General features: G+C 54.3%; 1 protein-coding gene across 5 annotated transcripts; it reads left to right on the top strand.

Annotated features, from left to right (window-relative positions):
- The first annotated feature begins 327 nt into the window (after positions 1 to 327).
- On the top strand, positions 328 to 27,540 carry C16H1orf167 (chromosome 16 C1orf167 homolog). Of its 5 annotated transcripts, none has more exons than XM_070768216.1 (21): positions 328 to 436; positions 4,728 to 4,879; positions 5,935 to 7,202; positions 7,406 to 7,449; positions 7,891 to 8,098; positions 9,187 to 9,323; positions 11,901 to 12,016; positions 12,559 to 12,745; positions 16,651 to 16,826; positions 17,304 to 17,490; positions 19,141 to 19,291; positions 19,376 to 19,530; positions 20,222 to 20,430; positions 21,313 to 21,457; positions 22,800 to 23,183; positions 23,723 to 23,999; positions 25,362 to 25,455; positions 25,836 to 25,986; positions 26,207 to 26,342; positions 26,680 to 26,790; positions 27,247 to 27,540. In XM_070768216.1, the coding sequence occupies exons 2-21, from the start codon at positions 4,810 to 4,812 to the stop codon at positions 27,421 to 27,423; spliced, it is 4,383 nt and encodes a 1,460-aa protein (XP_070624317.1). In that variant the 5' UTR covers positions 328 to 436; positions 4,728 to 4,809; the 3' UTR covers positions 27,424 to 27,540. The 5 variants fall into 5 exon arrangements, with proteins under 5 accessions (XP_070624317.1, XP_070624319.1, XP_070624318.1 ...); XM_070768218.1 differs by having other exon boundaries at positions 329 to 436; positions 4,747 to 4,879; XM_070768217.1 differs by having other exon boundaries at positions 335 to 504; positions 4,756 to 4,879.
- Positions 27,541 to 27,741: the final 201 nt, after the last annotated feature.

Raw genomic sequence — 27,741 nt, 5'->3', positions numbered from 1 at the left:
ACAAAAGAGAAAATGGGAAACAGCAGGGCAGGGCTAGGTGAGGAACAGCACATAGGCAAAGAGGCTTGGCAGGAAGAAAATGCCTGGAAAAAAGTAAGACTGCGCCGAATCTGGGCCGACACACCGCGGAGGGGAGTGGGTAGAGTGGATTCCAGCCAGTTTTGAAGGGATCCAAAGCTTTGTGCAAGAAGTTTGCACAAACCCACCTACCTTGCCAGTACCCTATCGCGGAGGACCGTCCCTTCTAGCGCCCTCGAGCCCGCGCACGCGCAGACACCCGCCGTCGGACTCCTACGCAGGCACCGCGTGCACCCTCCACAGGCAGCAGCTGAACGCTGGGCAGGCGCGCTCTCTGACGTCTCCCAACACCCATCCCACTTACCTGGGTCGTTAGCCGTCCGGCCTGAGACCCGCCTTCCGTGAAGGTGGACAGAAGGTGAAGGTGGACCAGAGGAAGACAGACACGCGGGAGGGCAGGTCCAGGAAGTCAGGAAAACAGTTCTGGTAGGAAGAGAAGAGATGCTCTGATCACCTTAATCGGCCAAGGACGGAGTGCCTGTGGGGTAGGGGGCAGACAGGGTCGGGTATGAGGAGAAGGTAGATGGGCAGGTGAGTCCAGGCACGGGACCAGGGGAGTTGGAGGTAGGAAAGGATATTGTGGATTGAGCTGTCTCAACTCTCCTTTTAAAAGAGGTAGGGGTCGAGGTGGTCCTGGTTAGAAGTATGCACTGTGGAGTTGGACCCCCCGCATAGCCCTTCTGCAGCTGCTGATCTACTTTAACCTTTGGGCTGGGCAGGCTTTAAACTCACATCGAAAACAAGGAACTACTTCTTAGGGCTGCAGAGCAGATTAAATGACAGGAAGTATCCTAAAGGCTACATGATGCTGAGTACCAGCCAGTCACTCCTTTAACACAATGTACAGGCCCCTGCTATGTGCCAGATACTGTTTATTCTATGTGCTGTGAATACAGCAGGAGAAGAGACAGTGGCTTCAGTCCACTGAAGGGAGAAGAGCAATTTCTTCAGTCTGTTAGGTGGAGAAAAGTCATAGAGAAAAATCAGGCAGGGTGAAAAGAGGGAGTAGGGAGGGTACTGTGGAAAGGGGCGGGGGAGTGGTCAGGGAAGGGCTCCCTGTGAAGTCTGAGCAAGATTTGAAAGAATGAGGGAGGGTGGGAGGGAGGGAGATAGTTCTGAGCAGAAGGGACAGCAAGTGCAAAGGCCCTGAGGTGGGAACATGCACAGCATTTTGGAAGAACATGGAGGAGGCTGATGTGTTCAGAGCAGAGAGAACAAGGGTAGGGAGTGGGGGTTGGGGGAGGTGGGGTAAGCTAAGGGTGGGGAGCAGATAGCGTAGGGCAGGGGTCAGAGAGTAAACATATGCAGCCATAGACAAGCATAACCAAAGAGTGGGATTGTGTTCCATCGTCACTTTGTACATAAAAAACAAGGTCCCTGAGGTAGGGCTTCAAAGCCTTGGTTGAGGACTGAGTAGGTTGGGGAAACTTTGGCAGTCTTTGAGTTGAGTCAGGGCACACTTGGATCTCAGTGTTCACAGGTCACTCTGCCCTCCATGGGAAGGAGGCTCTTGGGTGTGGGGACAAGGGCAGAAGTGGGGAGACAAGTTAGGAGGCAAGAAGAGAGGGTGACTTGACCCAGGGAGGTGAGGATGGAGGCGGGGAGCAGTGGCAGATTCTGAGTGTCTTTGAAAGGTAGGACAGATGGGGTTAGCTGATGGATTGCATGTGAGGTGAGGGAGTAAGGAGTCAGGATGTCCCGATGGAGCCGTCCTTCTGGAAGAAGAGCGGGGTGGGAGTCTGGGTGAGAAATGTCTGAGGCTAAGGTCACCTGGGGTTACGAGCATCAGGGGAGTGGGAGTGGGGGCTGGGATTGAACATGGAGAGGAGGAGGAACCAGCAGAAGAGAATGGAAAACAGGCAGGAGGGAGGGAGGAAAACTGAGAGGGGCAACCTGGAGTCAGGGAGACAGGGACTCTGAGGAGACTGAGTAACAGTGTCCTGCCTTCAGAAAACAGAGGGCTGGGAATTCCCTGGTGGTCTGGTGGCTAGAATTCCACACTTTGACTGGGTTTGATGCTCCTTGGAAGGAAAGCTATGACAAACCTCGACAGCATATTAAAAAGCAGAGACATTACTTTGTCAACAAAGGTCCATATAGTTAAAGCAATGGTTTTTTCAGTAGTCATGTAAAGATATGAGAGTTGGGCCATTAAAAAAGTAGAGCACCAAAGAATTGATGCCTTCAAACTGTGGTGTTGGAGAAGATTCTTGAGAGTTCCTTGGACAGCAAGGAGATCCAACCAGTCAATCCTAAAGGAAATCAGTCCTGATATTCATTGGAAGGACTGATGCTGAAGCTGAAACTCCAATACTTTGGCCTCCTGATGTGAAGAACTGACTCATTGGAAAAGACCCTGATGTTGGGAAAGATTGAAGGCAGGAGGAGAAGGGGACAACAGAGGATGAGATGACATCACTGACTTGATAGACATGAGTTTGAGCAAGCTCTGGGAGTTGGTGATGGACAGGGAAGCCTGGCATGCTGCAGTACATGGGGTTGCAAAGAGTCGGACATTACTTAGCGACTAAACAACAGGAAGCTAAGATCCTGCAAGCTGGGGGCTGAGAACCGGCCAGGGGTGTAGCATCCCAGAGGTCACCTAGAGGAAAGGATCTTTGGGGTGAGAGGAGCCTGAGTGCAGTGAGGTCAGCAGAGGTGAAGGTGGGGAAGGAATTGGGATTTGGGGGTGATGAGAAGGGAAGACATGGCCTGGGTCCTTCCTGGAGGCTCAAAAGGAGAATGTTGTTGTTGTTTGGTGTTTTTGTTTTTAAAGATGGGAAAAAATAACCACCGTTTAAGTGCTGATGGGAATGAATCAGTCAAGAAAGGGGAAGTGTTGATGGTGGGGGAAGTGACTTAAGGAGCGGGGACAAGGCCCTGACACACCATAGCCTGTATCCTGCACCCCAGCTCTGTGTCCTGGTGGGGGTGGGGGGCTGAATCAGCTGTGGGGCTATAGGGATCGAAGGTGCTCTTTCTGAGTCACAGGATGGGACCTCAGAGGCCAGTGGTGGCCCCAGGTGCTGGCTTTGGGCAGGGCAGACAGGATGGCCTCTGGAGCACAGAGGAGGGTCAGGCTGGGGGTGGGACCACACAGGATGGCGGAGGGGCTGGGAGAGACTATGGATACAAAGGTGACAAGTGGGGACACTTAACAGCATTTCTCTTTATACATATATATTTATTTATTTTTGTTTATTTATTGGTTGGCTGCACTGTGTCTTAGTTGCAGCACGCGGGACCTTTAATTGCAGCTTTTGTTGTTGTTCAGCCACCAAGTCATGTCTGTCACTTTGTGACCCCATGGATTGTATCATGCCAGCTTCCTCTGTCCTCCACTATCCCCTGGCGTTTACTCAAAATTCATGTCCATTGAGTCGGTGATGCCACCCAACCATCTCATCCTCTGCTCATCCTCACTCAATCCAACCTTTCATTCTCCTTTGCCTTCAATCTTTCCCAGCATCCAGACCTTCAGGTGGGATCTAGTTCCCTGACCAGGGACAGAACCCAGGCCCCTGCACTGGGGCATGGAGCCTTAGCCTCTGGACTGCTAGGAAGTGCCAGCATTTCTCTTCTGATGTCCCTATTTGATGGATAAAATAGGAACAAGTTCTGCTGTAGGGGGTGAGCAGAGAAGTGGTGGCAGAGGCCTGAGAACAGCAGAGAAAGTGTGAGTTAGCATCGGGGAGGGCTGGGAGGAGGGGACCAGAGTCTGATTCTCCAGCAGCCTTGGGGCCCCGCTTGAGGCTGAGGTGGTACTTTCTGAGCAAGGCCACCAGTGCAGTTGTAGGGTTTCCTTTAGTCACTTTAACCTGTGTTGTCATTTTTCTGAGTGAGTGGCAGAGAGGAGGAGCTGGGAGTGCACAGAGGGGATGGTTAGGACACTGGATGGCTAAGCTGCAGGAGGCAGGAGAGAGACATCTAGGATCAAAGGACAAAGGGTGATGAGAAGAGAGGACCAGGTCTCATGCAAGGTCCAGAGGAGGGAGCTGGAAAGATGGGTGTGGGCTCTGAAACAGAAATTAGGGAGGGGTGCAGTTATTGAGGATGACAGAGTCTGGGGGGACCCTGGGCACCGGTGGCTGAGGTTGGGTGAAGGACAAGATGGTGGGAGGCAAGAAGGTCAAGGACTTGCAGACCAGGAATTAGAGGGCTCGTCCACATGGAGGGTAAAACCACCCAGAACTTAGGTGTGTGTTGGACAAAGTGACAGTGAGCCGAAGCTGACATCTTCAAGAAATAAATTATTAGAACTTCGTTGCTGGCTCGCCTGGAGCTTAGAACCAGAACATTCTAGAGAAGACAGAGGGAGAATGGTTGGGAAGTGGCCACAGGAATCAAAGAGGGGCACTCAATCCTGCCTGGAGTTCTGAAAGAAAGAGCCCCTACCTGACAGGGCTGCTGGGGATGCGCAGTCCACAGGAATCTGTCATCAGTGTTAGAAGGAGTGGGTGCCGGAAGACACGAGAAAATGACAAGGGAAAAGGGTGGTAGGGGGCTGGGGAGAGGAGACCCAAAGGGGCCCTGAACAGGACAGCCAGGCTGGACCTCAGGTCAGCCAGGGATGCTGGTGATGGGTGGGGTTGGGGACCAGGGATGCGCATGGCTGGGTAAGAGCTGGGTACTCTGTCCTTACCCCTCAGAGCCCCTCTAATCAAATAGGACCGCCAGCTGTGGTGTGGAACAAGATCACTGCCCCCTGCCCCCAGCTTTGCCCTGGAGCACATGGAGCTGAGACCTGATGCCAGCTACAAGGAGAATGTGCCCCCCAGGCCGGCAACCTCCCTGAGGCCAGGCAAGAGTTTCAGTGGGTCTGGGTCAGAGGTGGCAAGAGCAGGGCCCCCTTGGGTAGCCGCCCAGAGCCCCTTTTGCAGACAGGCCAGCCCAGGGCCTTGTTAATTCCTGAGATTAGCTGTTTGAGGCCAACTGGACCAGGACAAAGTCTTCCAGCCCAGGCCCCAAGGGAGGATCAGGAAGTCAGGACGTGAGGTGAGAAAGGGGGAAACAGGAGCCCCAGAGCTAGGTCTCTGCAGTGGTGGGCTGGGGAACCCTCCTGCTCAGGTGCCTGGGGATTCCAGAAGGCTACAGAGCTGTGCAGCCAAGAATGGGAGCAACCCAAGAACTAGTTCAGATTCCAAGTCACACGCCAGTTTCTCTGTGTTCTAGCTGTGTGACCATAGGGCAAGGTACTTAACCTCTCTGAACTTTAGTTCCAGTCTGCAAACTTCCATGGCCCATTCTACCTGCCAGGCCCTCCCAGGCATCTCACCAGCACCCAAGAGGCCAGGTGGAAGGGAGGCGGGCTGGGGAGACTGGTGGCAGTGGAGAGGGGTGGTGGGGGTGGTGGCTGCGTAGGGGAGGGCTCTAAGCCCCATGCCCTTGGTCCCCAGAGCAGCTCCCTTTTCACTTTAATGTGTTGGGTCTTGCTCTCACTCCAGCTGTGAGCCACCCCCTCACCCAGCACCTCTGCTCAAGCTGGACACCAGGGAGTTGTCCTTGATGCTTCTTTCCCCTTCACCCTCTTTTACGCCTTCACCTTCTCAGCAGATCTGATCTGCTTCCTCTCCACCCTACTGCCCCCATCCCAGCCCCATCACCTGTCACCTGGGACACCCCTCAGCCACCTCCCCACTCTCTCCCTGCTTCTTGCTGCCCTCCTCCGAGCCCCTGCCCCATCCCCACGTTGATTCCCTGCATTGATGCCAGGTTGCTGCTCTTGGGGTGCATCCATCGGTCCACCCGGGACAATAGCTGACACAGACCTCTGGACTCTGGGCTCCCTCCCTTGTCCCTCCCGAGCACTGACCACAGAGTCCTCCCCCAGCACATAACTGTCTGTCCTTTCTTTAGAGCCATGGAGACTCCGGAAGAGCCTGGGTGTCGGCCTGGGCAGTAGACACGGCCGGTGGGTGCCCATGGGCCCGGCTGAGAGGGCAGGACCTGCTGCCACACCGTGCCTGGGGACAGCACTGTGCCAGGAACCTTGCCAAGTCCAGAGCAACCTGACCAGCCGCAGCCCCAGCCCCAGCCTGGGCCTCATCCTGAGGGACACGACCGGCCGGCTGACCAACTCAAGTTTCCGGCAGCAGGTCAACCTGCAGTCCTTGGTTGGGAGACCCCAAGGGACAGCCAAAGACTTTGCGATCCAGCAAAGTAATTTATGCGCCAGGGAGACCCACACAGCTGAGTGTGGACATCTCACCAGTCCCCAACTCTGGTCAGAGCCTCAGGAGAGCTTCTCGCCCCACCTGATGCCCCAGGGAAGCCCCCTACCACGAGGGCCACTGGCTCATCCATCCTCCAATCTGAGGCGGTCCTGGCTGCTGGCCACAGATACCTCTTGCCCAGACATCAAGCTTACTACGGGGCTGGCCCCACTCAAAGGGCCCACATGGTCAGACCCCAGATCCCAGTGTGGCCTGGGGGGCTGGACCTCCAGGCTCGTGGGGGAACCCCTGACCCTGAAAGACCTGGCTGTCCCTGCCCAGATCGTGTCTCAGGCCCCATCCCAAGCTGCCATTCACCAGCTGCTGGTCTGCGTGCAACGCCTGGAGTGCGAGGCAGTGAGGCTCAGGTGCCAGGCATCCCGGGAACCCCCAGGCCCTGTGCGGCAGGAGCTCTGGACCAGAGCTGGCCAGACACTCCCTGTCTGCTCCCGGCCCTGCCAGCCTGTTCTTGATTCCTGGGATGAGAGGAGGAGACACTCCCGAGGCCTCAGGGGAAATTCCGGTTTCCCAGAGACACAGGGGGCCCAGGAGCGTCTCTCAGACTCTCAGGCAAGCAGCAAGCATGCATCACTGAGGACCACTCTGGAGATGCTGCCTGGGGATGCCCTTGACCCTGAGCAGGTGGTCCTTTCTGCCTGCCCCCTAAGGCAAGGAGAGCAGTGCTCCCCAGGGACTACACACGGCTGGGGGCAGAGGGGGGACCCCCTGCTCCCTCCAGGGGCGGCCAGCAGGGAGGCCAGACTCTGCTTTTCAACCTCATCCAGTTCAGCCTGGGGCATCCTCCCTGGGCAGGAAGGAGGGAACAGGGCCCCAAGGGAGCGGATAAGCAGGGAGAAAGAAAGGTCAACTTCCGGGCCGCCAGACATAGCCTCCACGAGGAGTGCCCTGCAGGTAGGGGCCAGAGGAGTCTGGGAGTTAGGGGACTCTGGGTTGGGGGCTGCCCTCCCTCCCAGGAATTCTCACTCCAAGATGGCTGTCACTACCCTGTCACCCTCCCTCAAAAGGGAGGCCTTGGGCAGGCAGGCTTAGCAGGGGGTATCTAGTCCTGCTTGCTTCTCGGCCTGAGAGTGTGTTGTGTTCTTTTATTTTCCAAGAACAAACCCAGAAACACTGTGAACCTGGAGCCTGAGTTAGGCCGGTGAGGATATGTGCTGTGGTGTGGGGACCGAGGCCACGCTCTGGAAACAGCTCCTGTCCCACTTGCCTGCAGATTCGGGCCTGATGGCCATAAGGCCCAGCTGACAGATCCTTGCAGAATTTAAGGGGGAGGGAACCTCCCAGGCCCCTAAGGACAGGAACGTGGGGGCTGCTGCTTCCTGGGATCTGAAACTTGTCAGGCTGCCCTGCACTCTTGGCAGTCAAACAGGGCATTCCCCCGCCTCCAGGAGCCCTTTTTTATGGGATTTCCAAGGCTAGCCCTCTGCAGAGGAAAGTCCTCCCAGTGTCCCGCCAGCCCTCCTGCCTTGGGGTGGAGCATCACCCTCCATGCTGGAAAGGCAACGTGGGTGGTGCTGAGCCTCCAGCTGCTCTCTGGGGCTGGGGGCCAGGCCCACCCCTGGTCAGCTTCGTCTGTCCCCAGCTGGCAGTGGCTGTCCAGATGTTTCAGAGGATGGTGGCGCTGGGCACAGCGGCAGCGGGCAGTAGCGGCGGCCGTGGCGCTGGGCCGGCGGCAGCTGTTACGCAGGGGTCTGCGAGCACTGCGGTGGGGACTGTGGCTCCGGGAGGCCCAGCTGGATGCGGCATGGGAGCGACACACGCAGGCTCTGCTGGCCCGGACCTTCCAGAAGGTTAGGAACCTCCAGATTGGGGCATGAGGAGGTGATGAAACACCTGTGTGTCTGGGGAGGAGGTTCTCTTGGGGAACAGATTGTTCCCCCTGAGTGATTAGCAGGAGAGCGGGCAGGCATCAGCCCAGACAGGTGACTGAACTCTGCTCAAGTTCAAATCCTATTTCCACCACTTTCCTTTCCTCTGCATTTTCTCACTGTGTGATCTTGGGGAGGTTACTTGACCTCTCTGTGCCTTAGTCTCTTTAGCTCTGAAATGCACTCACAATAGTACATACCTCTCAAGGTTGTTGTGAGGTTGTGCTGTGCTTATTAGCTCAGTCGTGTCCGACTCTCTGCGATCCCTCGGTCCATGGGAACTCTCCAGGCAAGAATACTGGAGTGGGTTGCTATGCTCTCCTCCAGTGGATCTTCCCATCCCAGGGATGGAACCCAGGCCTCCCGCATTGCAAGTGGATTCTTTACCAGCTGAGCTACCAGGGAAGCCCTGTTGTGAGGTTAAATTAATAAATATAAGGAACTCAGAATCCTGCCTAGCACATAGCAAGCAAATAGCAAACTGCTATTTAAGTGGTTGCTTTTTTTTTTTTTTAAACTAGGGGCTTCCCTGGTGGCTCAGCAGTAAAGAATCTGCCCCTCAATGCAGGAGATGCAGTTTCAGTCCCTGGGTCAGGAAGATCTCTTGGAGAAGGAAATGGCAACCCACTCCAATATTTTTGCCTGGGAAATCCCATGGACAGAGGAACCTGGTGGGCTACAGTCCATGCTGTCAAAAGAGTTGGACGCAACTTAGCGATTAAACAATTTTTTACTAGAGGTTTGCTAGCCAGGACTGGGAGGGCATTTCAGTGTTTGTCCCTCCTTAGGAAAAGTGCTTTGGGAGGGTCTAGCTCCAGGTTTTGTCTCCCAAGGAAAACCCTGCCTCTTGGGCTCCATTTCTCCATCCATCCATCCATCCATTCATTCCCAAAGAGGCAGGGCATCTAATTGGTTAAGACCACAGTGTCTGACTTTGTCTCTGCCCTTCCCGCTCAGAGCACATTTGAGGCATCAGCCAACGTCCCTCTTCCCCTTCTCTCTTGACCTAGTGGAGACACTTGATTCAGCAGCACAAACAAGGGCAGCCTCACGTCCAGGCTGGGCCAAGACCTCTGTCCTCCGGGGGAGACCAGGACCAAGGCCCCTCAGGAAGGAAGCCTGTGGTGGATGGTGCCTGGAGAAGCAGGTAGTCTGGGACACCCCAGGTTGGTCAGTGTGACCTGGACAGTGCTTGTGGCCTTCCCTTCTTGTCCCCTACTTCCCCTCAAATGTGGACAAGGATTTGTGCAAAAGGATGTCCATCGTGGCATTATTTATACCTATGAAAACTTCACTATCCAACATCAAGTGAGAAAATTGTTATTTAACCATGTGATAAACATTTGGCAACTGTTCAATATGACGTTTATCAAGATTTTAAAAATTCCTCCCCATTCTTTTTTTATTTTTTGTTTCCATATCTTTATTGGTGTTTTTTCCTATTATAATAATCATAATAGGAATGCATGCTTGATTTGAAAAAACATTGAAGATAGTTGCAAGTATTTCAGTTAATTCAAAAGTTTCATCTCCCTCCTTATATATCTTATCCTCCTTTCTAGAAGTAGCTTTATGGGTATTTGCATATGGGTATTTTTAATGCTGGGAGAAAAAAAAAAGAGGGTTAAAAAACAGTACCTAATGGGCTTCCCTGGTGGCTCAGTGGTGAAGAACCTACCTGCCAATGCAGGAGACATGGGTTCAATCCCTGATCTGGGAAGATGCCACCTGTTGCAGAGCAACTAAGCCTGTGTGCCACAGGTACTGAGCCTCTTCTCTAGAGCCCAGGGAATCGCAACTACTGAGCCCATATGCCACAACATCGAAGCCTGTGTGCTCTACAGCCCGTGCTCCGCAACAAGAGAAGCCACTGCCATGAGAAGCCCGCTCAAATGCAACTAGAGGGTAGTTGCATTTAGTTGCAACTAGAACTTGCCAGAACTAGAAAAGAGCCCATGCAGCAATGAAGACCCAGCACAGCTCCCCCACATCAAAATAGTACCTAAGAAGGAATTCCCCGGCAGTCCAGTGGTTAGGATTCTGTGCTTTAAAAAAAAAAAAAAAATTTTTTTTTCTATTTATTTTTAATTGGAGGATAATTGCTTTACAATAGTGTGCCAGTTTCTGCCCTACGTCAACATGAATCAGCCATAGGTATACATATGTTTCCTCCCTCTTGAGCCTCCCTCCCCATCCCACCCCTCTAGGTTGTCACAGAGTACCGGGTCTGAGCTCCCTGCATCATATAGCAAACTGAGACATAAGCATTACTGTATGTAAAATAGACAGCCAGTGGGAATTTGCTGCAGGACTCTGTGCTTTCACCGCCAAGGGCCTGGGTTCAGTCCCTGGTTGGGGAGATTCCACAAACTGTGTGGCAACAAAAAGAAAAAATAGTACCCAAATGGGCTTCCCTGATAGTAAAGAATCCACCTGCAATGCAGGAGACCCTGGTTTGATTCCTAGGTTGGGAAGATCTGCTGGAGAAGGGATAGGCTACCCACTCCAGTATTCTTGGGCTTCCCTTGTGGCTCAGCTGGTAAAGAATCCACCTGCAATGCGGGAGACCTGGGTTTGATCGCTGGGTTGGGAAGATTCCCTGGAGAAAGGAAAGGCTACCCACTCCAGTAATTCTGGCCTGGAGAATTCCGTGGACTGTATAGTCCATGGGGTTGCAAAGAATCGGACACAACTGAGTGACTTTCACTTCACTTCAGTACCCAAGATATTGTTTTCTATGAATGAAAAATAGTGCATAGAAAAAAGACCAGAAGGAAAAATATTAAAATGTTGCATAACAGTGTGAATTAGTTAACACCACTGAACTGTTCACTTAAAATGGTTATTGTGTTTTAAATATTTATTTTAAAACAATCGTGTTTAGAATATTTACTTAAAATGGTTAAGATGGTAAATTTTATGTGTATTTTAATTACCACTGTTAAAAATAAGTAAGTAAATCTCATTTTCCCCTGTCCCCCCAAAAAAGGTCAAATGGAAATAGTGGTCATTTCTGGGGCAGTGAGGTTTAAGATGCTTATTTTCAGTTCCTCAGTTTTCTGTTCCAACGATGTATTGTTTTTGTTCTTTTTTTCATTTTTAAGATTTTATTTATTTATTTTGGGCTCTGCTGGGTCTTTGTTGCTGTTTGCAGGCTGTCGCTGGTTGCAGGAAGTGGCGGCTACACTTTGTGTGGCGCTCAGGCCTCTCACTGTGGTGGCTTCTCTTGTGGAGCGCAGGCTCTAGGCTCATGGGCTTTAGTAGCTGCGGCTCTCGGGCTCTAGAGCACAGGTTTAGTAGTCGTGTGCACAGGCTTAGTTGCCCCAAGGCACATGGGAGCTTCCCAGACCAGGGATTGATCCCATGTTCCCTGTTGGCAGGTGGATTCTTAACCACTGGATGGACCATCAGGGAAGTCCCATTCTTATTTTTAAACAATTGTGTTTAAAATATTTATTTAAGTAATATTTATTTTAATGCATGTTTGTTGTAAAAAAATCCAAATAGTATTAAAGAGATTACAGCAAAAGCAGAACCCTCCCCACAAATTACTCACATATCAGGAACAGAATGTACTGTCTGGAATAGAACAGGGGGGTGGCTCAGCACACCTTCGCTCCTGCCAGCAAATGGTCCTTCAGGACTGGGGTGGATGGGTTGGGACTGGGTGCCCTCCCTAGGCCAGGGAGGGCATCAGTTTCTACCTGGGCAACTTCACTCTCAGTCCAGGGAGTTTGAGAGAGGAGGCGGGAGCCCAGCCGATTCTGTTGCGTTCTGGGCTGAGGCCCGATGGAGGAGAGAGGGGAGTCCCGATCCTGCAGGCTCTGCAACATCTGGCTGGTGAGACGTGGGGTTCTGGGGAAAGGGGGAGATGGATCCAGGCAGGGCAGGGCCCGAGTCCCTACACTGGGCACATGGAGCCAGGCAGGGTAGGCCCAGGCCCCCACACTGGGCAGGGCAGGGGGGTTAAGGGCTCCTCAGTGAGTAAGTGAGTGCTTACTGAGTATCTACCCTTGCAACTTCCCAGACAAGATCTCATTTAAGTTTCATGGTGACCTTGGCAAGGCATTGTGCCCATTTCACTGACGGGGAACTGAGGCACAGGGAAATTAAGTGCCCAGCTCAAGGACACATAGTAGGAGAGGGGCACATCCCGCATTTGTGTGCCATGGAAGATGGACACAGGCCAGACAGAAGCTTGTATGTTAGAACTGGGAAGTCCTTAGACATGACTCACTCATGGGGAAACTGAGGCCCAGAGATGGAGAGTGACTGACTGGTCCCAGGCCACTCAGCCTGGCATCCCAGGATTCAGTGGTCCCTCCTGGCCCTGTTGCTCCCCTCCACTCACTCTCTCTTCCCGCCTTCTTCCCTCCCTTTAGTCTTCCTCCTGTGGTGCCATCAGAAGGAATGGGCCAGGCAGGAGAAGGGGGTCCAGGGAGAGGCCTCCCAGGCCACGCTGAGGACTCAGAGGATGGGGAGGCCCCCCCACACCTGGCGTTCTCCTGCTGCAGGTGCAGCCTGGGTGGCCCCACTGGACCCTCAGCATCGGAGAGCCTGGCTCTGCAGGTAGGGGGAAGAGAGGATGGGGACCACCTTCCCTGAGGCAGAGGGTGGGATGCAGCTGGGAGAGGCCTTTTAAGTCCATTTTTTACAAAATATCTATTTATTTGGTTTCACTGGGTGTTAGTCGAGGCAAGCAGGATCTTTAGTTGCAGCATGTGGGATCTAGTTCACTGATCAGGGATCAAACCCTGGGCCCCAGCACGGGAGTGTGGAGTCTTAACCACTGGACCACCAGGGAAGCCCCTGAAGTCAATTCTTGACTCCTGGTGTTGAGAGACCAATGAAAATAAGAAGTGAATACATCCACCATTTAGTGAGACACTAAGAGCTGCCAGACACCACCCAGGGGCTGGGATTTATTTATGCATGCGTGCGCGGTTGCTAAGTCCTGTCTGATTCTTTGTGACCCCATGAACTACAGTTCATCAGGCTCCTCTGTCCATGGGATTTTCCAGGCAAGTGGAGTGGGTTGCCATTTCCTCCTCCAGGGGATCTTCCTGACTCAGGGATCAAAACACATCTCCTGTGTCTCCTGCATTGGGAGGTGGATTCTTTTTTTTTTAATTGGAGGATAATTACTTTATAATACTGTGATGGTTTTTGCCATACATCAATATGAATCGGCCACAAGTATACATGTGTTCCCCTCATTCTACCCGCCCCGCTCCCTCCTCACCCCATCTCTCCAGGTTGTCCCAGAGCACCAGCTTTGGGTACCCTGCTTCATGCATCAAACTTGTCCTGGTCATCTATTTTATGTATGGCAATGTACATGTTTCAATGCTATCCTCTCAAATCATTCCACCCTTGTCTTCTCCCACTGAGTCCAAAAGTCTGTTCTTTACATCTGTGTCTCCTTTGCTGCCCTGCATGTAGGATCATCAGTACTATCTTTCTAAATTCCATATATATGCATTAATATACAGCATTTGTCTTTCTCTTTCTGACATACTTCATTCTGTATAATAGGCTCCAGGTTCATCCACCTCATTAGAACTGACCCAAATGCATCCCTTTTTATAGCTGAGTAATATTCCATTGTGTATATGTACCATGGATTCTTTACCACTGAGCCACCTGGGAAGCCAGGGATTCAATTATAAGCAGAGCTTAAGGCCCGTGGAACCCATGACTCAGTGCAGGGACAGATAGGAAGGAAATTAACAATCACAAAGGATGTGTGTGTGTGTGAATACCACCCAAGTTAAGTGTTGTGAAGGGAAGGAACACAGAGCTACATGAAGATTTTTTTCCCTGTTAACTATTTTATTATGGGACATTTTTATCTTACATAAAAGTAGGAAAACAGAATAAACAGCTTCAATGTACCCATCAAGAAAATCACCTCCTGAGAAAACTTGTTTCATCTGTACCCTAGCTACTTCCCCCACAAAAACCCCAGGCATCCTGTCATTTCATATGTAAATACCTCCGCAGCATCTCTAAAACAGAGTCTTTTAAACAACAGAACCACCATACCATGGGCTTCCCAGGTGGTGCTAGTGGTGAAGAACCCTCCTGCCAATGCAGGAGACACAAGAGACACCGGTTCAATCCCTGCGTTGGGAAGATCCCCTGGAGGAGGAAATGGCAACTCACTCCAGTACTCTTGCCTGGAGAATCCCATGGACAGAGGAGCCTGGTGGGCTGCAGTCCATGGGGTCAGACAGGACTGAAGCAACTGAGCACGCGCGTACCACCATACCATGATCACACCTGAAATATGAATAATTCCTTAACACCAAGAAATAGCTGGTCAACAGTAAAATTTCCACTTCTACTATGTGTTGTTATCATTCACTTGAATCGGGATCTAAATAAGGCCCATGTGCTGCCATTGGTTGAGGAATCGTCAAAAGTCTTTTTAGTCTATGGCGTTCCCTCTGAGTTTTTTGTTGTTTTCTTCCTGTCAGTGATCTGTTGAAGAAATCAGGTTGTTTGTCTGATAGTTTCCCACTGTCTGCATTTTGCTGATTGCATCCCCTGATAGAGTTTTCCGTGAGAACTTTTTTTTGGCTGCATGAGTCTTCATTGCTGCGAGGGCTTTCTCTAGTTGTGGTGAGTGGGGGCTACCCTCCAGTTGCAGTGTGCAGGTTTCTCACACCAGTGGCTTCTCTTGTTGCAGAGCACTGACTCTAGAGGTCACAGACTCAGTAGTTGTGTTGCACAGGTTTAGTTGCCTCATGGCATGTGGGATCTTCCCAGACCAGGGATTGAACCCATGTCCCTGGCATAGGCAGGTGGATTCTTAACCACTGGACCACTAGGGAATTTCTCTGTGAGACCGTCTAACAAAGGGAGCTGACCTCGACCGGAGTTCAGCAGAGATGGGAAGGATGCATGGTTGACTGGTAGAGGGAGAGCAGACAAGAGCTTCAGGCAGAGGGAACAACATGTTCAAAGGCCTCTGACAGGGGAACATGGAAAATTCAAAGAAGGACGGTCAAGTTGGAACCCTGTTAGTACAGAGTTGGAGGCCAGGGTGGTCTGAGATGAAGTTGGAAAGGTGTGCAATGGTGTTGGGGGGCAGATCATCAGAGAGGGCCTTGTTGGCAGTGGGGACCAGTTGAAATTTTCATCAGAGCAAGGAGACTACTGCTGGAGGATTTTAGCAAGAGAATAAGATGCCTGCAATGCAGAAGACCCAGGTTCCATACCTCGGTCGGGAAGATTTCTGGAGAAGGGAATGGCTACCCACATCAGTATTCTTGCCTGGGAAATCCCATGAACAGGGGAGCCTGATGGGATATAGTCTATCAGGGTCACAAAGAGTCAGATACAATAGAGCGACTAATACTTGAAAAATATTTCTCTAGATGTTGAGGTCCTTTAATGGACCGGAACCTGGTGGTCCGGAGTCGATCAATAAGAAAGTAAAGGAGAGAGAAAGAGGCTGATATTCCTTGGTTTACACAGAAAGCCAATAAAGCCCCTGGCACAGGGCTTGCTCTGTTCAAGGAGGCCTCAGGCACCCTCTCAATGGGGTGAAGGCGCAGAGCGCCTTCTCGAGAGGGTCTTAGAAGCCTGGGCAGAAAAGTGAACTCAGAGAGCCTCTGAGCTCTTGGAAAAGAGAGAGAGGGAGACAGAGAGAGAAAGCAAGACACGGGGACCAAAGCTCTGATGGAACAAAGGTGTTTTAATCAACATGGTGTGGGCATATATACTGTAGTTATTCTCAGCAAAGATAAAGATTAAAGTTCCAGACTTACAAAACATAGGCGATCCATATTAAAGAGAGAGAGAGTTGTAAATAATCACTTTTACCATATGGTTCACAAGAAGGAAAAGGGTACTTATCACCGTATAGAAAAACTAACGAAGGAAATGCCTGGATTCCTCAGCCCCTGGGACAGGCTTGCCTCTCCTCTTAATTCCTGAATATTCAGGAATTAATAAGGAATAGAGAATTCCTGACAGATCCAAAACAGCACACAGGAAGCCTCCTGTTAAATGCTTCCTGACATCTAGGGACTTCCCTGGGGGTCCAGTGGTTAGGGCTCCACACTTTCACTGCAGGAGGCACAGGTTTGATCCCTGGTCGGGGAACTAAGATCCCACAAGCCTTGAGGCATGGCCAAAAAATAAAAATACAATTTTTTAAAAAAGAAAGAAAAATATTACTCTGGTTATGGTGTAGGCACTGACCAGAGGGGTGGGATGACAGTGGATGTGGGAGGCCAGGTAGGAGGCAGCAAAGAACTGCCAGGCACCCAGAAGTGGTGGTGGTGTGGCCTGAGCAGACGGCATGCCTCACTATCCTTAAAGCAGCCCCATTTTACAGATGAGAAAGCCGAGGCTCAGTGAGGTGAGTGGCTCGCCCAGGGCCTCAGTGGTGTGTCTGGCACATGGCCGGTGGCTGTAGCTGCTGTCACTACGATGAACACCAGCACTTTCTCTTGGCTATCCAGGTGCTTTGGGGCCTGGCAGCGTTTCGTGCAAAGAGGGACCCGGTACCGGGACCACGTGGCCAACCGCCAGGCAGGGACCCTGAGGACGTGCCTGCAGCAGTGGATGCAGATGAAGCAGCTCCGGGCCTCAGATGGGGCGAAGGTGGCCCAGCTGTCCCTTTGTTGGCAGAAGGCAGGTGAGTGAGCGGCTGGCCAAAGGGCTTCCCCTCCCCGCACCCAGCAAACAGCGCCACTTCAGCTCCTTCTGCAGTTGCTCTGGTTGACTTACAGATTCTCGGGATGGGAGGTGATGAGATTGGGAGCTTTCTCAAGGGTGCGGCCTGGCAGACCTGGGAGGGTCCCTGGAGCAGCAGGCCTTGGTGGCCCCCATCCTGGCCGCTGTCATGAGCTCCTCTAGAGAAGAAACCCATTCCATCCTCCACCTCGAAGGGCTATGTAGCCCCTACTCCTGGGAAGCCCCGAATCTAAGGGGGACGCACAGCCCCCGCACCTCAGACCAAACAGGATCTTTAGGTGTCCCGATGGGGGAGGGTTTGGAGGTAGTGGGAGGGGGCAGTGCCCATGAGGAGAGGGGTCCTCAGGGGCTGAGGCAGTGACCGCCAATGGCTTTAGGAAGAGAGAGGTCACTGATTCCTCTCTTGTCCACTTCTCAGGGAACATGGCTCTCTTCAGCTCAGTCCCTGGAGGGGCCACAGCCCATGGGTTGAGGCTGATGGTTGCGGCCCGGGTGCTGCCTCAGGAGCAAGGCCAGGGCTCCCTGCAAGAAGCCTGCCGGAAGCTGGCCCTCCAGCGGGTGCTGTTGCTCTGGAGGACGCGGCTGTCCCAGCGCCAGCAGGCAAAGTAGGTGACCACAAGCTTGTGACCTGGGATAGGGTCTGGGGGAACCTAGGGTGGGCGTGCGAGCAGTGCTCAGCACATGATGGAGCATTCCATAAGGAACAGGTGGCATCCTGCTCTTTCCTGTGGTCTCAGCCTGGGGCCTGGCACCCTGTGGTGCCCAGCGGGTGTGGAGCTGTGGGAGGTGACCCAGGGACACTGAGACAGTGGCTGAGCAGAGAGCTGGTGGCAGGGGGTGGGGAGGGTGGGCAGGGCGTGCCAGGGGCACAGACATGGAATCCCACCAGGATGGCCGGAACCTGATGGGAGGTTGGTTTAATGCTCAACTCCCTCCTCAGAACCTGAACCCACATCTCACCCATCTCCTAGTTAAGTGGGAAACCATGTCTGTCTCCTCACCAGTGCCTCCCAGTATTTCGCAGGTGCCTGGACTGCCTGTATGCACAGAGTAGATACTCTAAATGAATAAAAGTGAGCCACTTTTCCCTGACCCCAGTTGCCTTACTGGGGCTTCCCTTCAGTGGTTAAGAATCTGCCTGCCAATGCAGGAGATGCAGATTTGATTCCTGGGTTGGGAAGATCCCCTAAAGTAGAAAATGGCAACTCACTCCAGTATTCTTGCCTGGAGAATCCCATGGACAGAGGAACCTGGTGGGCTAGTCCTTGGGGCCGAAAAGAGTCGGACACGACTGAACGACCAATACACAGCACAGTTGCCTTATTACACAGCTGGAGAAACTGAGGCTCAGAGGGGTCAAGCACTGTGCTCTAAATCACACTGAATCTTCAGCAAGAAAGTCCCTATAGTGAGACCTTCTTCATGATGCTTTTATACAAGACAGGATGCTGGGATTCAGGGCCCGGGCTGATGGTTGTGGGTGAGGGGGCTGGTGGAGGTTAGGAGGGGTCAGCTTCACTAGTAGGATGTCAGGAGGAATGAAAATTAGCAGCTGCAGGGTTAAGAATTCTGTCCTTAAAAGCTGTACGCCTGGCATCCATCAGCCCCACACCCACTTGGTCCACTTGGACCCTCAGTCTCTTTTAATGCTGGAACTCCAGGGAAACTCAACTCACCGTGATCCTTCAGAATGTAGCCCTCCCTCTGCCAGGCTGTCCTCTGGCATTTGGGTACCAGGGCACAGTCCATATCTCCCTGCGACATGTCTGGGGTTCCCTGTAGCCTGAGACCAGTGCTAGGATCCCAGGTTTGCCACTGTTTGGCATTTGAGGAAATGACCTTTCCTCAAGCCTCCGTTTCCCTACCTTTGGAACCAAGTGAAGGCAGAAATACTGGTGTGGGCTCTTGAGTCTTGGGTCTGGGGGCCTGGGCCTGGCTCCACCCCCCATCAACTGCATGTCCCCCCCCACACCGGGAGTGTGGTGAGAATCAAGCAGGTGATCACAGCAGGTAGAGCTGTGCTCTTGGCCTCAGCTGCTCATAAAGGTCACCCTGGGACTTTGGGAAGCCCAGGCAGCACCCAGACCAGTAAAGCAGAATCTTCAGGGGTGGGGCCCCAGTGGATCCCGGTATCTCTTAGAGTCCCAGGTGGTCCCAGTGTGCAGCCAGTCTGGTGGTGCCCAGCTCTGTGCCTTTCCAGCAGCCCCAGCCACAGGTGACGTGTGACCCTGGCACTCCCCTGCCCCCTCCTGTAGCTCTTTCTTCAAGGGCGTGCAGTGGCGGGCACTGCGGCACATCCTGAGGGGCTGGCGCCTGAGAGCACAGGATCCGGGCAGCACCAGGATTGCCTCGGCCCCAGATCCACCGCCAGGCCACAGCACACACCGGAGAAGCTCCCGGGACAAGGTGAGGGGCAGACGGTGGGGAGGAGTACGGGGGAGGAGATGATGGCAAGCCAGGGCACCCAGGACTCCACAACTCCTTCCCCAGGCTTCCAGGGCCCCCGCCCTCCTGGAGATGCTCCAGTTGAGCTTTCTGTGGGCAGCGGGTCAGCGACAGCAGGGGCGATGCCTTCTGCTCTGGCGGGCGCGGGCCCAGCAGTCCCGGGACGCAGCGAGGTGGCACCAGAGCACGCTTCAGAGGCGGTAGGGACCCCTCCCAGGGCAGGGGAGCCATGCTGCCCGCCCACCCCGCCCGCCCCCGCCCCCAGCCCTGTGGATTTACTGTTTCCCAGAAATCCTTGCTTTTCCATCTGCGTCTCCTTGGGGTCTGCATCCTAGAGGGCCCCCCTTCACTCCCCAGACTCAGGTACTGCCCTCCTACCCTGCCCTGCTGTGAGACATGAGGGGGAGGGTAGGGATCATGTAAGGGAGAGTATTCATTTCTCCCAGAAATTTCATGGCTGTGGTCATCTCAGCTTTGTCCCACACCAGCTGTGTGATCTCGGGCAAGTTGCTTAACCTCTCTGTGCCTCTATCTCCCCATTTGTATGGGGTTCATACTAGGGCTCTCACTGGTGGGCCTCAGTGAGGTAGGGGCACGCACATCCCCTAGCAAGCCCAGTACCTAGCATTAGTAAGCACTTAGTTCACAGCGCTGTTCATCACAGCAGTTGGCATCGGGCGTCTGGGGTCCCATTGTATCCTGACCACCTGTCAGCATGACCCTCAAGGTAGCGTTGAAGCCCTCCAGCCCCTAGCAACCCCTCCTCCTCCATAATGGAAACAGGAGAAAGGGTCACCCAAGCCCCTCCTTGCTGCTGAGGGGAGGGGAGGGCAGGGCCAGGCTGGCCCAGGGTGGCAGTGACCACCTGAGGGTGGACGCTCCCATTTCCAGCATCCTCCTTGACTGGAGCCACTGGGCAACAGCCCAAGGGGCCCAGAGAGAGCTGGCTGCCCGCTGGGCCTGGGATCGGAGGGGCAGGGCTGCCCTGGGCCTGTGGCGGCAGCGGCTGGTACAGCAGCGGGAGGTGGAGCTGCGGGCCCGGGAACGGGGCCGGAGACTGCAACGACGTGCCCTGGGCCACTGGCACTGCTACTGGCAGAGTGAGTCAGGGGCTGGGACGGGGCACCAGGGGTGAGGGAGGGGCCAAGGTCCGGCAGGGACGTCCAGGATTCAGGTCCTCTAGCACAGACTCCAGTGATGGACTGGGTGACAGATTGGGACCAGGGTGTGGGGGGCGGGGTGTGGTGTGTGTGTGCGGATGCTGTATGCTTGGGTTTACACTCCCCACTCTTCCATTCCCTGACTGTATGGACTTTAAACAAGCTACTTAACCTGAGTCTCAGCTTATTCATCCATAAAATGGGGACAGTGGTACCCACCTGCTAGGGTGGTGGTGAGGATTCTATAAGACAATCCACATGAAGTGCTTGGCTCAGAACCCAGCTCCTTGTGGGTGTTACCATCATCATCACCATCTTCATCTGCATCCTCATCATCCTCACCTGGCCTTTAGGAGTCAGGTGGTCCTCAGAGCCCAGCACAGAAAGCAGGGGTCAGTGGGGCCATTTTAGAGGCTTCTCACTCCTCCAATGTCATATCAGTGGGCTGGCAGGTGGGGACTTGGATGTTCAGAAATTTATGTCCTGTCCACTGGGGACAGCAGCTTCCCTGACCCAATTGTTGCCCAGGGATATTGACCCAGTGTTGCCAGACCTTTGTTTTTACAGAAAAGCTGGAAATCTATATTTTTGTGTGAATTCTCCTGATTCCTAAACATCATCAAGAAACTAAAAAAGAACTCTATGAGTTGGTTGGCTTAGTTACCAGTAGAACACCTGTAATGGGAGAATTTTAACCCAGTTAGCCGTTCCCGCTTGGGTAGAGGGTTGAGGCTGGCGGAGCAGGGGCCCATGGTTCCCCAAGGCCTAGGCTTGAGGCTGGAATGAGCACTCAGAGGCACCTCAGCATCTCTCTGGCCACAGGACAGGCATTCCTGCAAGAGAAGTGCCAGCGGTGGGTGCAGGCCCGCCTCCAGGGCCTGCGGAGGGCCATGTTCTGGGGCTGGCAGCAGGCGGCAGCTCGCCGGAGACCCGTGGTGGCCAGTCCAGAGCAGCTCCTACTGCAGAGGTGGGTGGGCCTGGGGGTGGGAGTGCGAGGGTCATCCCCACCCCAGAAGCAGCAGGGAGAGCGCCTAGGGATGGGAGGCTGGGTGGCCTCTGCAGCTCAAGAGACAGGCCAGGCTGGAGACCTGGCATCCAGGCAACAGGGGCATGAAGGGAGACCCCAGCCTGGAGTCAAAAACCACCAAGCTTCCATTCTCCATGTTGTTCAGGAGATGGGGGATAGTAAGCCCCTAACCCCTCCCAATTCCCTGACAAGCCCTGGGTCTCCACCTCCTGGCTGGGTCAGCCCTTTGGTTTCAAAGCTCACAGCTAAGATGGGGGAACCAATTCCTCAAACAGCCACTGGAACATGTGTTCCAACTCCACGTCTTGTTTAATGAATCACAGCACAGGAGAATTCCATAGTCAAAGAAGAGAGTGAAATCTGAAACAGAGATGGTCTAGTGACACACATCTACAGATCATAGATGCATGTGGTTTTTAAAAAAATTATCTTTGGCCACACCCCCACAGCCTGTGGGATCCTAGTTCCCCAACTAGGGATTGAACCCAGGGCCCTTGACAATGAAAGCATGGAGATCTAACCACTGGACCACCAGGGAATTACCTGGGCGCGTGTTTAAAAGCAGAAGGGGACAGATCATGTTTTCTCCCAGGGTTGGTTCTATACAAACTCACAGGCATTCTCAGTGCTCCCACAGGGGCAGTGAACCATTCACTGCAGAGTAGCTGATGTTTTCTTGGCCCCTCTGACCACAGTCCCCTCACTGACCTCCTGCCCTAGAGTTGCCGTGTGAGGGAAGACAGGGTGTAGCTGTTCCCCTGATGTAGGGGACCTGGACCCACACCACCAGGCTCCCACACCGTCCCAGGCAGCCTGCCCTCAGCAGCCAGGGTGCACGCATGCCGAGGCCCCTAAATGAAAGCCAGGACTTTCACCTGTCACACATCAGTCCACATTTCTTTTCCTTAAAAAAAAAAGAAATTATTGATTTTTTTGTTTGTTTTGGCCATGCTGCATAGCATTGCATGTGGGATCTTAGTTCCCTAACCAGGGATTGAACCCAAGCCCCCTGCAGTGGGTGGAAGGCAGAGTCTTAACCACTGGACCTCCAGGGAAGTCTGGTCCAGATGTTCTTAAGGCACCGAGGCTGTGTATACAAAACCGTGTAAAACCTGTGATGGTTTGTGGACGAGTTTCAGGTGTAGCTTTGAATACCTGGACTGGACTGCTGCAGTCCATGGGGTTGCAGAGTTGGACACGACTGATCGATTGAACTGAACTTTGAATAAATGAGACTTCTGACTGGGAAGCCACCTAGGCTCCTCCTCTGCCCGTTCTGCAGCCACTTCCAGGCCTGGTGTAGAGTCGTGAAAGCCTCCTGGGCCAAGCATCCAGCCTTCCAAGATGATCTGAGCAGACGGATACCCAGGGCCACGTTTGCCAGTGAGGCCCCAGCGGCCACAGCCCAGCCTTGGGAGCTGCGTGTGGCCCAGGCCTCCTGCTGGAGAAGCCGAGAGCAGAGGTGCCAGGCAGACAGGCAGCTGAGGAGGACCTGGGCCCAGCAGGCCTTCGTTGCAAGGCGAGTGGCCCCAGGCCTGTGTCGCACGGCCCGTCGGCAGGCAGGAGAGAGCTCCAGGGCCCAGGCCTTTTGCTGGATGCTGTGGGCACGTGAGTCCTGCCAGCACCAGGTCATTCGAGACCATGCTGTCCCAACTCTGAGCGCCAGGTGGGTGCCCTCGACCTGAGGGCAGTCCCGTACTGTGTGGGGCCAGCTTAGACCTTGAACTTGTTTAGTGTCAGGGTACAGGGTATTTGGTGGCTAGTGGTGGGGCTCAGGGGGCTAGGGGTCATGGGATAGGACATCCTGGTCATTGCAGCTAGTCGTGGGGTTAAATGCCAGCTCTGTACTCTCCAGCCACTCCCTCCTTGGGCAAGTCTGACTTTGAAGGTCAAAGGAAGATAACAGGCCTGCCTTGCAGGGTGGTCCCAGGATTACCATGGGCATGCTCTCAGTTCAGCTCAGGCCAGACGCACACCAGGTGCTGAAAATATACAGCAGTGCTTGTGGGGGGATGGGAACAAAGGAGCAGTGGGCAGGCCCGCTTTCTGTCCCCACATGTAATATTCTGCCGCTCTCCATGCCCATTTGAACCTGATTTCAACAGGAGAGGGATGAGGGAGGGGAGCACAGGCATGGGGCTTTGCCTGGACCCGCTGGAAAGTCCCGGCCCGATGACTTCAGTGTGGGCTCCTCCCTCCCCCCAGGGTCCAAGAGACCTGGACCCAGTCAGCGACTCAGGGCCATGTCCAGCGAACTGCAGTCACCCACTTCCAGCAGGCTGGGCCCAGGCGCTTCTTGCGAACCCACTGGGCCCAGTGGCAGACAGCGCTGTTCAGAGTGTGGCTAGAACCACAGGCGGAGGTCCAGAAAGCCAGCAGAGCCCACCCGGCCAGGCCCAGGGCCAGCCTCCGGCGCTGGCCTGGGATGGCCACCAGAGGGCGCCTCCTGGTGCTGATGAACCCTCCAGCCCTGAAGAGCCAGGTGAGGCCGGGCTGGGTCAGGTGGGAGGTCCAAAATGACCCGAGGGCCAGTGGCCTCAGAATCAGCTTGATTCAGCCCAGGTGGCAAGGGTGGCTGGATGCTTCTCCAGGATCCCGGTGGCCTTGTGGACACCACCCCTACTAGTTCTCAGACAGCCTCTGGTCTGGCAGTCAGCCAACTGTGGGACCATCAGCAAATACTTACTGAGCACCTGCCAAGTGCCAGGCCAGTGCAGTCTGCTACAAAGGCACACCCTGGGTGGCAACTGTTAAAGAGCAGACACCTAAACTCCCAAGTCAAGGTGCAGCCTAGGATCAACATAGGTAATCGAGTTCAGTAGAAATGGTGACAAAGAGCTGGGTAGCCTAACAGGAGGGGAGAAGCCACAGTGAGAGCGTCACTCCAGCCACAGTGCCACTGCACAGCAGTCTAGGGACACTTCGTTGCAGGGCACACAGTATTCCTCTAGATGACTGGCAGCATCAAGAATCCTACTCTAGGATGCCAGGAAGCATGCCATAGCCTCTAGGAAGGTTCTAAGAAAAAAGATTCAAGTCATTTAAGTGGAATTGAAAGGGACTAGCTTTGGCTACTTGCAGAATCTGCATTTTCACCTATGCGGGGCTATGGCAACTGCAGATTTTGAAGTCTCTGGGTATTTTCTTTCTAGACCTGTGTTTCAAGACAACTTTATTTTCAGAGTATGTTTATAAACACTTCCATTCCTGTCAGCAAAGGCAGGCAGGGATCCCATCTACTGATGGAGAAACTGAGGCTTGTAGAAACAAAATACAGTAGATGCCAGGAATGGCCAGTGGTACTAGGGTGAATTCCAGGCCCCCTTCTTTCTACCGAATGCACACATGTGCCCAGGCAGGCCTCACTTAACAGGGACAGGCTTTATGCCATCTCTTGGTGGCACAGGCTCCCTTTGAGAACCCCCCGCCCCCACTTGTATAGAGCAGTCACTGGGGGCTCCAGCCCTGGAGTCAAACCACTCTGGAGAGGTGGGGCCTCAAACAAGTAACTTTTAATTTTATGTCACTAACTAGGGAGAGAAATGCCCACCTCACAGGCTGTGCCTGACACAGGAAGGCTCTGAGCAGCAGCTCTTATCAGTCCACTTGCCTTCCAGTCTCCAGCCACATAGGAGGATGTGGGAAGAGGCAGTGGCGTGTACCAAGGGCCACATTACTCTTGGCCCTTTCCTGTCTCCTCTGGAAGCCTCACAGGAGAACCTGAGGCAATGTGAACCGTCCCACTTGTGCACACACAAACAGGAAGTCCCCTGACTGGCTGGGGCAGGACAGAAAAGGAATCCTGCCAGGTCACTGGGGTTCAGGTTTTTCTCTGTTCCTTCAGACCTGCAGCTGCAGGCCATGGGCCATGGGACCCAGCCCAACCCAGCACCGCAGCCCCAGTGGACGGATGCGGGGAGAAGCGTCCTGGGCTCAGAGTAAGGAGACCCTCCCTCTGGGGATAAACGAGGTCTGAAGTGCAGCGGTGAGTCAGTTACCAGCCCTCACAGGCCTGGAAATCAGCATCGAGCTCTCTACGAACCTGTCTTTTCTATTTACTGTCTTCCCTACCCATCTCCTATTCTGGAACATTTCCCAATGTTGGGAAAACAATGACAACTTCTCCCGCCCCACCCGGTTCCTTCTCTTTGGGCCACAGGAGACTTGGGCAGCTGTGGTGGAAGCAGGGACACTGGCTTCATTCGCTCAATACCATTTCTTGTTCACCCTTCTCTTACAGTTCAACCTCCAGAAGCATCGGGGCGGTAAGTCTCCTCCCCTGAGTGATGTGTTAACCTCTTCCAACTCCCCTTTCCAGGTGACAGCCAGCCTCCCCTCTGCCCCACCTCCCAGCTCCAGCTGCAGGGGCCCAGGTGCGCCTGCTGGACCTCGGGCCAGCGCCCTCCCGGGGCAGGAGGGGACTGCAGCTCTGAAACCAGAGACCTCGAGGGCAAGACAAGGCATCTTGGGTAGGAGCAGAGGGTGTGCGTAGAGAGGGAGAGATGAAGATGGGGGACAGGCCGAAGGGTTTGCCTGACCCTGGCCAGACCTGGGCCCCCACCCCTCCCCGGCCAGTGCTAGTCCCACAGGATCCCAGGGGCACAGGCCCAGGCCTGGAGCTCTGCCCTTTATCCTGACCACGAGGAAGTTGTAATGGCCATCAGGACCCACCAAGGCCTCTCCCCTTAGGAGGAAATACCTGCAGTGCTGGCGACTTGAGGCCCGGCTGCGCCGGCTGCAGAGCTCCCAGCAGGCCAGCCTCCAGGCAGCCATGTGGCAGCGCTGGGTAGATGTTCAGGGGGCGGAGAGGCTGGTGCGGACTCTGGTGAGTGGGGGGCCCCTTCCCAACCCCACGCTGATTGCCCATCCCGTCCCTTTCCCAGCCCTAACCCCTGGACACGCTGTCTCTCCAAGTTTGGTCTTTGAACCTACCAAGCCTGAAACCTTGGGAACAGGCCCAGGGACCTGCACTGTTACTACATCTCAGATGACATCCCCTTGTCACACCCCCTTTCCCCCGAGCTGGGACTTTTGGCCTGAAGCAGAGGGAATGGCCCCCTCTTCCATTAGGGCTGCAGGTGGGGAGAGGCAGCTGGGGTGCTGGGGGCTGCCAGGGACAGCAGTGGGCCCAGCTCAGGGCCTCCTAGCAACTGTCCCCACAGCTCAGGCAGCGGCACCTGAGATGGGCCTGGCGACTGTGGCGGTGGCGCGTCCTGCGGTTGCAGGTGGCTCAGCGGTTACAGAGTCAGGAGGATGGCCGGGTCCTTTCCCAGGTACCGGCAGGGGCCCCATCTCCAGCAGGCCCTTCCCAACAGGGCCACACCTGAGCATTCCTGAGCTGCACCCTCCCTGGCGGCTGTCCCCAGAGCCTCTCCGTTTTCAAGGACGGATCAATTCTGTTAGGAGAAAACAGCCTGGATTCTTTAATTCAGCTGGTGACCAAGGGCTCCGCCCAGCCCTACAGTCACTGGTTGAGAACAAGGCTTGGCCCGTGACACAGCTGTTGGTCACACCAGCCCGTGATGGCTGTGGGTTGCTGAGCGTCACCCCTTCCTGACATGCAGAGCCTAGCTTCCCTGGTCACAGATCACATGTATCCTGAGCCAGGGCTTTTGGCCTGGGGCAGAGGGAAGGGCCCTCTCTTTCCTCAGGGACAGAAGGATCTGGGCCCAGTACTGACCACACAGACCTGGAAGGGAGCCAAAGAGCACCTCCCTCCCTGATTCCAGGCCTTTAAGAAGTGGCACCAGTGTCTGGCAGCCAGGGCCCTGAGGACCAGAGCCAGCAGCAGCATGAGGCCCTGGAGCAAGGCAGGCCTCAGGAGGCCTGGAAGCAGGCTGGAAACTGCCAGAGCCCCAGCACTGGGTGGACCTGGGGCGGAGAAGGGGGCCCAGCTGCAGCTGTGACTTGTCATGGAAAGGAAAACAGATCGGAGCCCCACCCATCTGCGGAGCGCAGGCTCAGGCCACAGAGAGCCCAGGCCAAGAACTCTGAAGGACAATAAAACACCCTTCTTAACCCCAGCCACTTCTCTGTCTCTCCTAAAGGGTGCCTGCCCCTGCCAGCCAGCCCCTGTGATCCATTTTCTCTGCCATCAGGCTGCTCTGTTGACACTCGCCCCCTTCTCCTGCCCCTGAGATGGTGAAGACTCAAAAGAGGGACTGGGACAGGGACCAGCCTGTGTGCTTGTGTCAAGTCACAGCCCCTGGGCAGCGGGGAGCAGT

This window comes from Bos indicus, chromosome 16 (genome assembly GCF_029378745.1).
Source record: "Bos indicus isolate NIAB-ARS_2022 breed Sahiwal x Tharparkar chromosome 16, NIAB-ARS_B.indTharparkar_mat_pri_1.0, whole genome shotgun sequence".
Taxonomy (NCBI): domain Eukaryota; kingdom Metazoa; phylum Chordata; class Mammalia; order Artiodactyla; family Bovidae; genus Bos; species Bos indicus.
This window is presented reverse-complemented; position numbering and strand designations above follow the sequence as displayed.